General features: G+C 42.7%; 1 protein-coding gene across 1 annotated transcript in view; it reads right to left on the bottom strand.

The window, feature by feature from the left end:
* EGFLAM (EGF like, fibronectin type III and laminin G domains) overlaps window positions 1–15,241 on the bottom strand; it is an 812,243-nt gene that overhangs the window by 381,619 nt on the left and 415,383 nt on the right. The window contains exon 7 of the mRNA XM_078674979.1: window positions 11,401–11,567. Within this exon, the coding sequence (XP_078531105.1) occupies window positions 11,401–11,567 (167 nt within the window). The remainder of the gene's footprint in view (window positions 1–11,400; window positions 11,568–15,241) is intronic.

The raw sequence follows: 15,241 nt of genomic DNA, 5'->3' as shown, positions 1-15,241 counted from the left end.
AACATTTTATTAATTTTTGATCTAGCTGTATCCTTAGCTGTTTGGTCAGCAAAGGCATTACCCATTCTTACATCATCCACAGCAGCCTTGTGTGCGCTAAACTTGATTATATTCAACCTGTCTGGAATCGCCAATGCTGACAACAACCTAAGTATGAGGGGACCGTGCTGTATCACTTGCCCATTGGATGTCAGGAACCCTCTCTGCCCAGAGGCGTCCAAAGTTATGGGCCACCTGGAAGGCATACTGACTGTCAGTGTTGACATTAACAGCCAGTTCCTCACTCAACTTACAAACTCTCAGAAGGGCAACTAACTCTGCTGCTTGGGCCGACTGGTATGGAATGCAGGATGTCTCAACTAAAGTGCATAGCTTGGTGATCGCATGGGCTGCAGTGGTAGTGCCATCCGGCAATTTAAAACAAGAGCCATCGATATATGGTTCCCCTTTGGGGTCAGATAAGGGAACATCAGTCAAGTCTACCCGTCCCTTTGTTTCCTGTTCGGTCCGGAATAAACAATCATGGACATCATTGTCCTTTTCTTCCAAAGGGAGGGGTAGAAACGTGGCTGGGCTCATTGTACCGCATCATTTGATGGTAATGTGCGGAGCAAATAATGTTAGCTCATATCCAGTGAGACGCGCACTGGTGAGGTGCTGCGTCTTTGTCTTGTTCAAAAGTGTGTCCACAGCATGAGGTACTATAACTGTGAGGTCAGTATCAAGAACGAGCCCTGCCGATTGCCTGATAGATACTGCCGCTGTGGCGGCTGCTCTCAGACAGCCTGGGAGCGCTCTGGCGACATTATCCAAAATGGCAGAGAAATAAGCGCAGGGTCTTTGATTACCACCAAAACCCTGTGTTAGTACAGAGAGCGCGCAACCGTCCGCCTCAAGTACATAGAGCAGAAAAGGCTTCTGGTAGTAAGGAGTGCCAAGCACAAGAGCAGAGCAAAGCACAGTCTTTAATTGTTCAAAAACTTGCTGGCATGCAGGGGTCTAAGGCAAAGGCTGATGCACATCTTTGGTGGTGAGGTAAAGAAGGGGTTTTGTTAGTAAGGAAAAGTTTGGAATCCAGTGGCGACAATTCAAAGTTATCCCCAGGAACACGCGTACCTTGTGTTGGGTTTTAGGAACAGTCATGTTCGTGATAGCAGCTATGCATTCATATGTTAGCTTGCGACCTTCCTTTGACAGTAGGTGACCTGGGTAGGTGACCTCCTGTCGATAATACTGACATTTCGAAAGTGACACCTTGTGTCCATGATGAGCCAAATGTAACAACAATTTAACTATGGCCACTTTACAACCCTTTTCAGTGTCTGAGGCCACTAGGAGATTGTCAACATATTGCAGTAACACATTACCAGAGGGAAGTTCCAAAGCATCTAATTGCGTTTTCAATGCCTGACTATAAATACTGGGGCTTTCTGTATAGCCTTGCGGAGCACAACAGAATCTAAAGCTCTGACTGACTATTGCAAATCCAAACAGATGACGGCTGTCGGGGTATATTGGAATGCGTTTTTCAAATCAATCACTGAAAAGAATTTAGCTGTCGGGGGAATCATTGTCAGGATTGTGGTAATGTCAGGGACCACAGGATATTGGGTAATCACAATTTTATTGACCTCTCTGAGATCAATAACAAAACGGTAAACATCAGGGTGGGTGTCGGAACAGTCCAAAGGTGCCTTTTTAGGAACAGGGAGAATAGGCCTGTTGCACACATTCGCTGCTGCCTCTTCAATCACACCAGACTTAATCAATTCCTGTATTATTTGCAACAAAGCCTTCTCGCCTGCCTGGGATATCTTGTACTGGGGAATTCGGGGCAGCCTGGCATTGTCCTTTATCTGTCTAGTGACAGGTGGGATCTGGAGCAACCCCGCATCTGAATCTCCTGTAGCCCATCATGTGCGCTGCACATCTCTGAACTAAGGAGGGAGGAGATTATCCTTTGCGAAGCATTGCTTAGCATAGGCTACTCGCGGGACAACAGTCATGTAAACCCCGTCTGGGGAACAGTAAATTGTGGCAAGCAATCTTTTTAACAGATCTAGTCCTAGTATGTTCTCCACACAATTGGACTTTAGTAGGAATGGTGAGTCAACTGTAAACTGTCAAAGCAAGAGGCTTGGAAATGGGGATTAACAACCGGCACGCCTTAGAAACTTACCGAAACACTGTTTTGGCCAGACAGAGATGCCCCCGGGACCAGTGAACAGGAAACAGAGCAATTCATAGCCCCTGTGTCAACTAGAAATTTCTAGGAGGTACCTTGTATATCTGCAGTAACGTACGGTCCATGCTGATCTACAGGCACCGGTACTGGTCCCTTGCACTGCCCTTGGCTGTCCTAGCTGTGAGACAACCTATCACTTCGTCCAGGTCATAGACATCGTGGTAGTACTATCTTCCCAGAGGGTCATCAAAATAATTCCCATTCTGCCCATTGTAAGACACGTCCTCTGACTGCATTCCTCCCCGTCCTCCTCCTCCTCGCCCTCTGCCTCCAAAACCCTGACCTCTCGGAGCCCCACCTTTCTGAAACAATTCCGGACAGTCTTTCCGCCAATGTCGCTCCTTTTTATAGTACACACATTGGTTGGGTCCCACGGGAACACCTGAAGCACCACCCCTGTTTGTTTGGGGTGGCCATGGACCCACACCTTAACCTCATCCTCTACCTCCCCCTCTCGCAACTTGCTGCATTAACACCCACGTCTTCAAATCTTTCGACTTCTTTTCCACCATTTCTTTATCCTTGGTCTCTCTGAGTTCATAGTACTGTGCCATACTCAATATTACTCATGGGGAGGATGTCGTCCACGTACTTTCCGGAGCCTGCAACCTAGTGGCAAACGCAGGGAGTGACGAATCTGTTCACAACCAAACGGGCACCACCCTTTTGTGACAAATCCTGACCACTAAAGTTGAGAAACACCCCTTCGAATATGGTGAAGAAAGCCAACACACTCATCCTTTTTCTGACGACACTCAGTCAACTTATCCCAATCCACTTTCTTTGGAGGGATAAGGGAGTGCATATAGGCAATAATACACCTGGTAATGCCAATAACTCTGCCATTGGCTTCTCCCCAGGCTTGCACTCCTTATCCCTTGGTTTAATCTCATCCCATGTGCCGCCCAATTCCAAAGCATGTCCTGCGTGTGGATCTGTGTCCATATATCTACTGGTAAAAGCAAGCCAAAAAAGAATTCTATGTCAGCTAATGTCATCACTGTGGAGGAGGCCGCCTCTGTCAGTTCTTTATAATATGCAGTTGGGTTTTTTCATAGGTCTGGCAACTGGCTCTTTAGGGAAAGGACCTCATTCATTTTCCAAGGAGTATAGATCCATTGCTCCTGAAACCGAGCTTCAACTCGCGGTCCTATTACTGTATCCGTAAAGTTGCGAAAATCTGGTATTTCAGGATAATAAATAGGATGGACTTCCCTCAGAGGGTGCTGCGCCCCTAGCATAGGAACCTTCTGGAGTAGCCTGCCGCGATAACCCACCAAAGTAGACACATTTCTGAAAACCTCATTCGGGGCCATGTCTGTAACATACACTCTGTCCCGTATGTCATAAACGATCTGCGGTGTAGTACCATAGAAACACTGTTCCCACAATTCTATAAGTGTGGCTGACATGTGTTTAAGGGCATGCTGTTGTATAAATGGCTCATAATCTTTCATTACACTCTATACATCCTCCACGCTATAGATCGGGTGCTGGGCCCATTGGGCTGCCTGATTCGCCACCATTTGTTTCTCCTCAGTAGCCACAGCAGAGCGCACCAACGCTTTCTCAATGCAGTCTTGCGCAGCTGCCCAATTGGCCCCAGGAATTCCTCTTGCAGGTGTCCCAGTATTTAACGGTGTTTGTGGCATTGCATCCATAGGGGAAAGGACAGATGCTGAAACTGGCACCATCATGTAGGGGGACAGATTTGTAGGTGTAAAAGGGAGCGTAGTGGACAAAGCAGAGCCAAAGTAAGGGACAGGAGAAGGGAGAGTCAAAACAGGGAGAAGTGGTGGTGTCCCCTCCTGTGGCCGGCAGGGATATGAGGGAGGCAAGTGGGGCTGTAGCTGGGGCCGCAGAACGAAATGGGGCTGGGGCAGAAGCAGCAGTACCAGAAGCATCAGAGGAAACAGCCCCGGAGGTCGAGGACAAAGATGTGGGGACAGTAGGATATTTCCGATCTGGGGCATAGGGTGGTGGTGGGCGAGGATTCAAGAGCTCCTCAACAAGCTCATTTCCTTCCTCCCTAGCAACATAACTTTTGTCAGTCTGCAGCCGAAACTTCCTATCTGCGCATTCTATGCTTTTCTCGGTCTTTTCCCTTTCATAGGCTACTGCCTTCTGTGTAATAGTTTGTGTCTGCTTTCTCTGAACCTCTTTCTCTGCTCGCATGCGTCGCTGCTTTGCTACTCTCAAAGAATCAAACATGAACTGCCTACTCCTTTTAGCAAACAATTTGTCCTGCAGGAAATGTATTTTATGCTTATCAAACGAGCCAGTAAGTCGCCATTGCAGCTCAGCATTGTCCCCCGTATATTTATTCCTCAATGTGCTAACCAGAATAGGGCCAATACCATGCTTGACGTATATGTAAAAATTAAGGGTACCCTCCGGAGGTGCGGGCTGGCTCTCTTCCAACTGAGCATCAGTAGAACAACATCGACATCCGAAACATCATAACTTACTTAAACAAGGCATCTTAATATAAGACACATGCACTGTCCCTAACTGACAAACAACACCCACAACGGTAACAAAAAAGATGTGGTAACAAACTCGCACAAGAGCCAAATCAACTGTTTGGAAAGCACAGTCACTCCTCGCTCAAACACACATTCTACCAACATTATCACCAGCATTAGTCTGCAGATCACGCCACAACCAGAACCATGAGAGCATCACAGGTCAGTCCAAAGGCTGGGTCTCATTCAAAACAACAACCCAAGAAACCATACCAAGTTCAAGGGGACAGGCTTTTAACCCCAGACCTATTTCAACATATGCCAATTACCAGTTGGCCTGGCAGATTGACCGCAAACAGTCCCAGACCTTTTCGAGTGCGAGACAAATTTCCAGTTGGCCTGGCAGGCTGTTCACAAACACTCTGTGTCTTTTCCAAGGGTCCACAAACCCGTCAAATTCAAACCAAGACAGTCTGAAGACTAAACCAAGACACAGCCCATCAACTCATGTCATCCAAGCAAGACAGTCCGTAAACTGCACCCAAGACAGTCTAGAGACTGTAACAATACAAGAGTACAGGCCTCTGCCCCAGACCTTTTCAAGAGCAAATCCAATTACCAGTTGGCCTGACAGATTACCTGTGAACGGTCCCGGACTTTTACACATAGAGGCCAATTACCAGTTGGCCCAGTAGATTGCTCACAAGCACTCTGTGTCCCTCAAGGGTCCGAAAACCCACCAAGTCCAAGACAAGACAGTCCACAGACTGTACTAGACACAGCCCACAGGCTCGTGTTGTTCAAGCAAGGCGCCATTTTTCAGGAATCAAATCACTCACCTGGCGCACACAGGTCGAATCAAATTATTCTCCACTGCCGACTCTTCAGACCAAACGGAAAGGTTCCAAGGTTTCACCTTCTTAGGACCCCAGACGGTGACCACTAGCCGAGGATCCACCCAATCAGAAGGGCGGGGCAGCTGCGAGAACCAAGCTCAGTCTTATGGATGTGGGACCCCGATCCGTCTGACCAACCAGACATCACCCGGCCTCTGAGACCCGATTACGGATGAGGGGGCCACACTTTGTGTGGTCCCTGTTCGGGTGCCAACTGAAGGACGGGGCCATCTAGGGCCACGCGGGTTTTTACGACCACCAGCTATGCTTACCCAAATGAAGAGTCGGTCAGACAGTGAAAAATGAAAACTTTCACTTATCCAGATATGTACTCTGCATAGAAGCCAAGTCAGACCTTCACCCTAAGATGTCTGTCGAGCGGACTGCCTCCCTAGGGTATGCTAATACATAATAAACCTTTATGGAGACTTTCAACCACACCTCTGGTAGAAAAGTACAGGCTTGAACCGGGCATGAACAAAGGAGGTACACAGAGATGAGCTAGCACCTACCAGGGGGGTGCACTATCAGTATTTCAAGGCCACTGTGCCGAGTCTCAGAGTCTCCTAACGTGGGAGCAGAACTACATGAAGAGATTGGAATGTGTAAATAGAATAACAGTTCATTAACAGTTCAATAGCAAGTTGAGTTACAGCCTTGGACAAAAGAGAGTAATAACAAAGTACAGTTTTCTGCTGAGGCAAGTGTGTTAGGGAAGTAAGGCCTAATGTGAGCACAGCCTAAGCAGTCTATTAATGGTTACACAATACAAAATGGAGTCACACGGGCTAACTAAGGCCTACATGCAGCAGCGATAATTCTGTGGGTTACATAACCTGAATACAAATAGCGTCAGTTTTAGCCACACATTGCTAACCTAACAGGGCATAACAGGTGCACTGTGAAAAGGGAATTTTAAACCTAACAGAAGTCAGCTAAAAATATCTGACACGAATGGCTGAATGAGGGGTGTTACATATCATTTCATGTAATTTGAATGGGGGCAATAATTCAACAAAACTAAGAGCCACACTTCAATGGTTAATGGTAAATCAACCTCATGTTATTCTTCTCCAAGAAATGCATTTTTATAAAAGCATGGACCCAAATGGTCAAAATCTATAAAGCAGGCCCTTGTATCCTCAGCCGATGCCGCTGTTAGGGGGTTGCAATTGTTATCACCTGTAATTATCAAGGGGACGCCATTGAGAGTATTAGTGATACCCTAGCCAGATGGGTGATGGGGAATTTGAAAATGGGAGAGCAAAATATTTACTGACTCAGCTACAAAGACCCCATACATGATAAAACTCTAGCATTAGAAAAATGGCAGAAAGTTTAAACCATCTAGAGGGAGCCATAATCATTGGAGGGAATCTCAGTTTTATTTAGAATCTAGGACTAGACACCTCCCGAAAGAACAAATCCCCAAACAAATCGTAAACTGTCAGATACCAGAGTAATATGATGCGGGACTTCACGCTAGTCGATTCATGGCAGTCTCAGCATCCCGCTAGTAAGGAATTTAAAAAAAATACTACACAGCATCCAGAATTGACCTTTACTTAATTTCCCATCAGTGCGAAAAAGGGGAATCTTGGATCATTCCTATACCCTTTTCGGACCATTCGGTCCCAGTAGTTAAGATTAAGGCAAACACCGGTCTAAGGGAGCGACCAAGAAGGAAATTGGATAAAACCCTGCTAACTGACGAGGGCTGGATTAAAAAAATGCAGTCACTACCAGCTGAGTTTGCCATTAGAAATTTGGGATCTGCCCCAACTTTTGCAGTGTAGGATTCCTGCAAGGCTTATATCAGAGGGGAGGCAATTTCATATAAGAATCATCAAGGAAAAAGAAGAATTATCTAGACATCTTCAACATAATTTAATACAGACAAGTCAAATCAATCTTTTATTTCATTTTGAAAAAACAGCATCCAATCTAAAACAGGCCAGAGTAACTATTAGAAACTTTTATGAACATCAAGAAATGGTAAATCAAAAAACTTGCTTCCAAAATTGCTATGAGTAAAGTGAGCATATAGGCAAATTTTTAGCATGGTCCGTTGAAAAGAAATCATAATAATGCCATTGTTAAGTCCATCTTTGATGATGCCAAAGGTCAAAATGTCTACCAGGCCGAAGAGATCAATAATGTTTTTCTATCACATCATGAAAGACTATATACAGCTCTGACATCCAAATCATTAGAAGAAATTGACAATTTCTTGAATACAATGACACTACCATTTTTAACTCCCTCGCAGAAAGCACAACTCGTAACACCAATGTCAGAAAAGGAGATCAATGCGATCGTAAAAAATATACCTAGCAGCAAAGCCTGTGACATTGATGGTATACCCATTGAATTCTATAACATCTTTTTGCCACAGCTAAATAATCTATGCTTTTGTTATACAATGCAGTCTTGAAAGGTTGAAGTACTCCAAAGAGTTTTGTGGAAGCAGTGGTAGTCAGCTTGGTAAAGAATGGGAAGCCGCCAGATATACCAAAATCTTATTGGCCCATTAGTCTTTTAAACAAAGACTATAAAATTCTCATGAAAATAATGGCAACAAGAATGACCTTAGTCGCAGAAAAATTTGGTCCATACGGACTTATGTGGTTTCCTACCAGAAAGGTCTCTCACCAACAATAATAATTTCTTAACTCAGGTTTTTGACATTTTCTTAAATAATAACATGAAAGCGGCAATATCATGCTCTATGCTGAAAAAGCTTTCGATATGGTTGACTGGAATATTCTCTTCGCAGTTCTAAAAAAAATGATTCCCCCCAACTTATAGTGGACCTACTTACAAAATTATACAACAAGGCCAAGGCGAAAATAGTTATTAAAGCGTATACTGCTGGTACAATGGAGATTCAGAAGGGAACCTGGTAAGGTTGTCCTATGTCTCCAGTTTTATTTGCCGTGTGCATTGAGCCATTAGCGAATTCGATAAGCCAAAACCCCGTAATCACAACTCCAATAATAGGGGCAGCTAAATTGAAATTATTTGCTGATGATTTAATCCTCTATCTTGAGGCAGGAATGGCAAATATTAAACAAACATTTGACATGATTGAAACCTTCTAGAAGCTGGGGGTGGGGTATTAAATTAATGACAGTAAATCGTAGATTCTACAATTTAATTGTCACAACCAGATTCTGCCTCAGGCTCGTCAGAGTCGAGTGGCAACACATAATCCTATTCGCTATCTAGGTATTTGGATCTCAAATGATTTTACACAACTCTTTACACTTAACTACATTACATTGTTTAATAAAGTTACCAAGATCCTTAATAGCTGGCATAATTTACCTTTATCTATAAGTGGAAGAGTGACACTGATAAAAATGATGGAACTTCCATTATTTATTTTTGTTTTCTCAAATATTCTTCCTCCCACATTTTTTTTGATTGAAATAGACCAATTAGTTTGAAATTTTATTTTGAGAGGGAAGAAACCATGGACATAATTAACAACAATGCAATTGCGACCGGAAGAAGGTTGTCTAGGGTTACTGCATATACAACAATATTTCCAAGCTGCTCTTTTGGACTGGTGTGGACATGCATTATCAGCACAAGATTGTGGCCCTAACTTCTATCTATATCAAATGCTATTAGAAAAAAATACAAATTTAAAATCTTTTATTAAAATCTCAAAGCAACCCAAAGGCTACAGGTATAAGACTCCCCGCATAATCCATGTTAGACTCCAGCTGGTATGATATCTGCAAATGGTTACACATTTCACATGCAAAATGAGCTTCAAATAATCTTTGCAGGGTAAGGAATCAATTATAAGAATGGTGGTTCTTTAAGATGGAAGGATTAGCACCCTGTTTTTTTCAGCAAAGGTGTAATCACAGCCCTGAACTAAGGATTGATTCAGAAGATTCATTAGGGGGATTTCACACGTCGTAGATCAGATCTCCCATTACTGCTGGAGGTATGCGTCCAGTGGTGAGACAGATTTGTTTTTCCCATTAATTTCTGTGGGTAAATTTGATCTATTGGAGTAAAAGAGGAGAGTTGATGGGATTCATATTCACCTCTGAGTGTACCTGCTTCACTACACTATCTCTTTTAGTGATGCTCTTCTTAATTTATTTATTTTTCTTATTAAAGTGATTGCAAAGTTCTTGAGATGAATTGATGTAACTTGTCACCCTCTTAGAGGAGGAGAGTCCATTCACTATCTTGAATGCTTCTTTTTGATTGTTAGAAGACTGAAGAAGGTTAATTTCCATCTCCCACTACCACACCAGTGATCACATATAATAGAACATGAGAGCCAGTGTTGGTAATAGGGATGTGGCAACGTTAAGGAAGTCAACAGAGAAACAGAACTCACCACTGCTTTGTCACTTCTGGGGTCAAGGAAAGCTGAAGACTGTTGTGGATCTCTTAGTAATATCTCTTTGTAGCCCTCTATCTATGCTTTGAGAGGGCACTGGTAAACCCTGGAAGCTCAAACTGTCCCACTATATGTTCTCTTGTGGAAGATAAATATATTGTTTGGACTAGATTGTTGAAAATGTACACACTATGTGCATGAATACTCACATACATATGAAATTTCTTTTAGTTTCGGTCCTGTTCTGTCACAGCAACTTTTAGCATGTAACCCCAATCTTTAGAGTTAAAAGAAAGAATTAAAAATAACTCATAGTTCGTTTACAAATCACACATGACTTCAGGATACTTTTCTGACAAACAAAATATCCATAATACATTCTGTAGGGAACTAGTGGCCTTGACGTTTGAAAAATAAAATCTGTGTAGTTGTATCCGGCTGCAGCAACATTGTGGCACAATTTGTCTAGCAAGAAAGCAAGTATGGAAAGCACCGTGTAAAGTTATACTTGCAAATCCAAGATGGCCTCCGACTCTCTCTAGAGATACAGTGCCCTACTGGGAAATGTTGCTCACTGTCAATAGTCTACTGTGCAACATTTTATCTATCGATGCCCACACAGGTTCAATACAGTCTGAGGTCACACACCTTAATGACCGCATACCTTTCAATTGCAGGAACGGTTTTAAGGGACTGCTTCCTCACACAAAAACTTGACATGACATGACATTAAGGTCCCGATTCTAATGCGGTTTGGAAAGCTTCCCGGCCGAATCGGTTTGGAAATGGTCTCCAACCCACTCGGATCAGGAGAGTCCGACCAATCGAGTACGATGCATCCGGATGCTTCCTGATACGATTTGTTTGGACTCCCATTGACTTCAATGGGAGCCTATGTTCCTAACCACATCGTAGTTGGGCCCTTGGTTGGGAAGACACGTTCCTGATCCAATTTGGAAGGAGCCAATGACGTTAGGAGGCCTTCTTAACCGCATCGTAATCGGGCCCTAGGTGGGAATGCTTTCCTAACCACATCAGAATCAGGCCCTTAGTGTCACTTCTATCCAAGCACCCTGACAGGAGTTTCTTAATACGTTCAGTAGTAACTATCTAGTGCATAACGCGTCCACCTTCTGTGTTTGGACTTCATTGATATAATTTCATGTCTAAATACATATCACATTATTCCCTTCCTAGCAATGCTTTCCTTGTAAAGTCTAGGAAAATAAATCATGAGCATCTTTGTTCAAAACATCTTTCTTCAGGAAGAAATATACCATATTTATTTTTCTTATAATGCAAATGTGTAAATGTTTTAGCATCACATAAGACATAACATAGAATGGTAGATAACTGGACGGCATTATTGAATTACTTTTTACTGTGAGTATCTTTTCTGAATGTAAAATAAATAAATCTACTTACTGAAGGTCTTCACAACCTCACTTGGTTCGCTGAGCTGACTGGCTCCAAATGAATTCACTGCTTTCACAGCAAACTGGTATTTTGTATCCTGAATAAGTCCCTTAAGGACCATGGAATCCATCTGGATTTCTTCTTTAATGACTGTCCAGTTACTGTCAAGTTCTGGTCTACATTGGAACAAAAGTATAAAATAAAGCAAGCACAACATACTCCAGTCGAGTTTCATGTATTAGAAATTTCAAAGCAACAAGCGTACATTTCCTTCCTACTCCCATTTAATCACTTTATTTAGGTTTTCATAACAATTCAATAAACTATTTATTTTTAGCACATCTGCTGTTTCAATCTGGAACGTATTACATCTTGGACTGCACTGCTTGCTGTTGCAAATGTGATATCAAGGATAACACCAAAGGAATTACAACACATTCAATAATCTCCTCCCACTGGTTAATGGTGACCCTATGTGACTTAAAAGTTCATAATTCATTATTCATTCTTCCACTAGCCAAATTAGCTTCCCAGTATCCATTTTAAAAAAACTGGCAATGAGAAGTTGGTATTAATAGACATGCCAAAGTTTCATCTTCCTCCTTAGAGGAAAAGTAACCTCTAGTGCAAATTACAATTTCCTGCACGCAGATTATTAATTCCTAAATAGATTTGTTTCATTTTAGGTTATGAAAATATGCATGGCTAGCATTTTTGTTAGCTAACAGTTGGTCCATGGACAAATCTAGTTCTAATTAAAAACGAAAGTGTAGAGGTAGTAAGACCATTTTCCGATCCGTGGCTGCCACTCAAACATGCTAACATGTAATAGGGTTCCTGAACTAGAACCCTCGGCCACAGGCTGCAATTCATTCCAAGTCACCTAGACTTAAACTACACTATACTCAACTCAAACATTATTAGGAAGAATCTTGCACTCAGAGGTCGCTTGTTGTGGGGCAAGAAGGAAAAATCAGAGTCTAGAGGATTCCACTGTGCCCTGTTCTCCTTTGAATGCACTACAATCCCCCTTTTGCTCTCCACCGCTGCCTCTCTAAACACTGGTCAGGCATAGGGCATTTTGGGTATCATACCATACCGCTGCTGCCAGTTTAGGTTTCAATTCGTGTGGAATAGGGTGATCTGCTTGACAGAGTCAGGGCCTCAAAATGTATTGCACATCTCAGTGTGCCTTAGGTGCACAAAACCATTATTGCAAAAAAGTGACAGTTTCTAAATATTGACGCAAACCTGCGAGAGTAATTTTTTTACTTTTTCTTTTTTTCTTTTGTGAATTTGGCTTTCCCCGATGCGGTTCACAAGCATAAGCAGGTATAAAGGACGCAGTCCCAACGCAACAAAATACATTTATAAGTAAATATGATACATTTGATGAGAAATTAAATCTTAATCCAAATTAGTCATCTTCATTGGATGCTTATATTCTGTACAATGGAAGAGAAAGGCCATAATGCATGCATGAAAGAAGTTGCATGTTCTGCGTACAAAGTGCAGATGATTGGCTCACATATGTATGTGGGAACACTCGTATCTATGGCACTAGAATTTTGTCAGGGTCTGATTCAATGTCAGATAATTATGCATTACGACTATACAAGACATAGTATAGCTCTCGGGTTAATATTCTTCCTAAAAAATTACCAATTAACCATGTCAAGTCCTTCTTTCTCAACTCATGGTCGCGTGTTTATACATATTATGATCGCTTACAGGTTCTTCTTAGCATTTATCCCAGCTCCTTGTTTTTTAGCATATAATGTAGCAGATGTCAGCGCCAAGAAGCTCTTGGACATTCGCGCTATATATAAAAGTATTCAATATCAATACATATGTGGCAATATATTAGTCTGCTATTTGGGATATTGTTATGATTAATGCTTGAAGTAAAAACAGCCGAGTGAAAAACAAGAACATCCATTTCAAAACGTAAATAGTAAACATTATGTAAAAGTAAAATATAACGAAAGTAAATACCATGAAATCAGATATTCCTAAAAAAAAAATCAAATACTATCTATGCCATTCTAAACCAGGGCTGACGCTTCCATGAGATGAATAAAACACTTTCTGCTACGTGATTTTAGGACCCAGAAATGTATTTTTATTCTATGGGGAATGCTCCAGGTGGTAAAATAGAGTTTGTCCTGGAACACTAAAAATATCTTCACCCGGGTCCTGCTCCAACTATTTACTCCTCTCCTTACCAATTCCACCTAGCATAACATGGTTGAAGTTCGAGCTTTTCCCACTGTGAATGGACTTCTTAAATCTGAGGCCTTTGTCTTGTTAACCTGGTAACTAGCTAAATATTTGTCTTTAAAGGCAGCCACTACTTTGCATGTGCTTATGCCTGTTTCGTTATAAAACATGTTTGCTGAAAGGGCCATGCTAAAGAAGGTCCTATTTGAAAATGGTTAGCTAATACATATTTAAATTAATATGCTTATCTTATTAATATAATGCAGGACCTAAGCATCACTATAACCTGTTTCCCTGACATAATGGTCGTTAAAGGTAAGTATTGGGCGCCATAGAGGCTTGCATACAAATTATAACTACAACTAATATGCAGAAAATACTTCATCGAAGTCCATCTATTGGTCATGCCTCACTGATGAAGATGACGCATCAGACAGATTGGAGTATCTATGTAATCTCCAGTGAAGTCAGTGAGCTTGAAGGCACAAGAAGCTAAGCAGAGGTTGGTGTGTTAGTGACCTCTCATGGGAATGCAAGTCTAGGTTAGCAGAACCAGACAGTTACAGAAGTGCAATGCAAGGTGATGCAGACAAAGTGATGATTCTGAAGAACACTAAGGCAACATTCTAGTCACTTGTTAAGTCACTTGGATTCATGCTGGACACTTAGGGGCAGATTTATGAGGCTCTTGCGCCTCCTTGCGCCGCAATTGCGTCACGTAATCTAAGAGATGCGTCACGTTGGAAACCCCTGCGCCATAAGGAGGCGTTCCTGCGCAGGGGGGGGGCGTTCCTGCGCAGGAACGCCTCCTAAAAGTGGCTGAGTGAAATCTATGAGATTTCACTCAGTCACTTTCTACGTCAATTCCCTACGCCTGCTTGAAGCAGGCGTAAGGGTGACGCACCATACATTGAACAGGTGGCCCCTGTGCAATGCAGGAGTCATGTCGCACTTGCGACATGACTCCTGCAATGCTCCGCCCGTGCGCCGAGAGATGCGTCACGCATCTTCACTGCCTTGCACCATGGTGTGCCGCATCATAAATGCGGCGCACCATGGGTGGCGGAGCAGTGGCGCACTGTGGCGCATGTTAACTGGCGCATCCCTGGGGATGCGCCAGTTAACATAAATCTGCCCCCAAGCTCATAAGGGAGCGCACAAAAATCACACAGAGGTCATTGAAAATTCATTTTATCTAATATTCAGCATTGCCCATCAAACAAGTAATTCTTCTTTACATCCAATATGACACCGGAGCCATAATATAGAATATCCTTGCAGGCAAAGCCCTCCTAAATGGAGAACATATCCTCCTGTGAATACATGGGTGTCACAATCTGAATGGCAGGCCGATCCTTGGTTAAACTGCACCTCGTTTAACACCCTTCAGGAGACAACCAATTGTTCATCGCAAAAATATTAGACTCTACCACAATTCACGCTCTGCTACACCTAAATGCAGTTTTCTCTGGGACTTCAACCTTCACTGGGACAAAGTGAATGACATACATGTTAACACTAAAAAGTACTTCCTCATTGATCATAACTTTGTGCACAAATGTGCAGGATCAACATATATCCAAGGCAGGAGCTCTGAGCATTGACTCCATAAACCTATGTGACTGGTCAG

The sequence above is a fragment of the Lissotriton helveticus genome, chromosome 2_1 (genome assembly GCF_964261635.1).
Source record: "Lissotriton helveticus chromosome 2_1, aLisHel1.1, whole genome shotgun sequence".
Taxonomy (NCBI): Eukaryota; Metazoa; Chordata; class Amphibia; order Caudata; family Salamandridae; genus Lissotriton; species Lissotriton helveticus.
The sequence above is the reverse complement of the archived record's forward strand: the minus strand, read 5'-3'. Positions and strand labels throughout refer to the sequence as shown.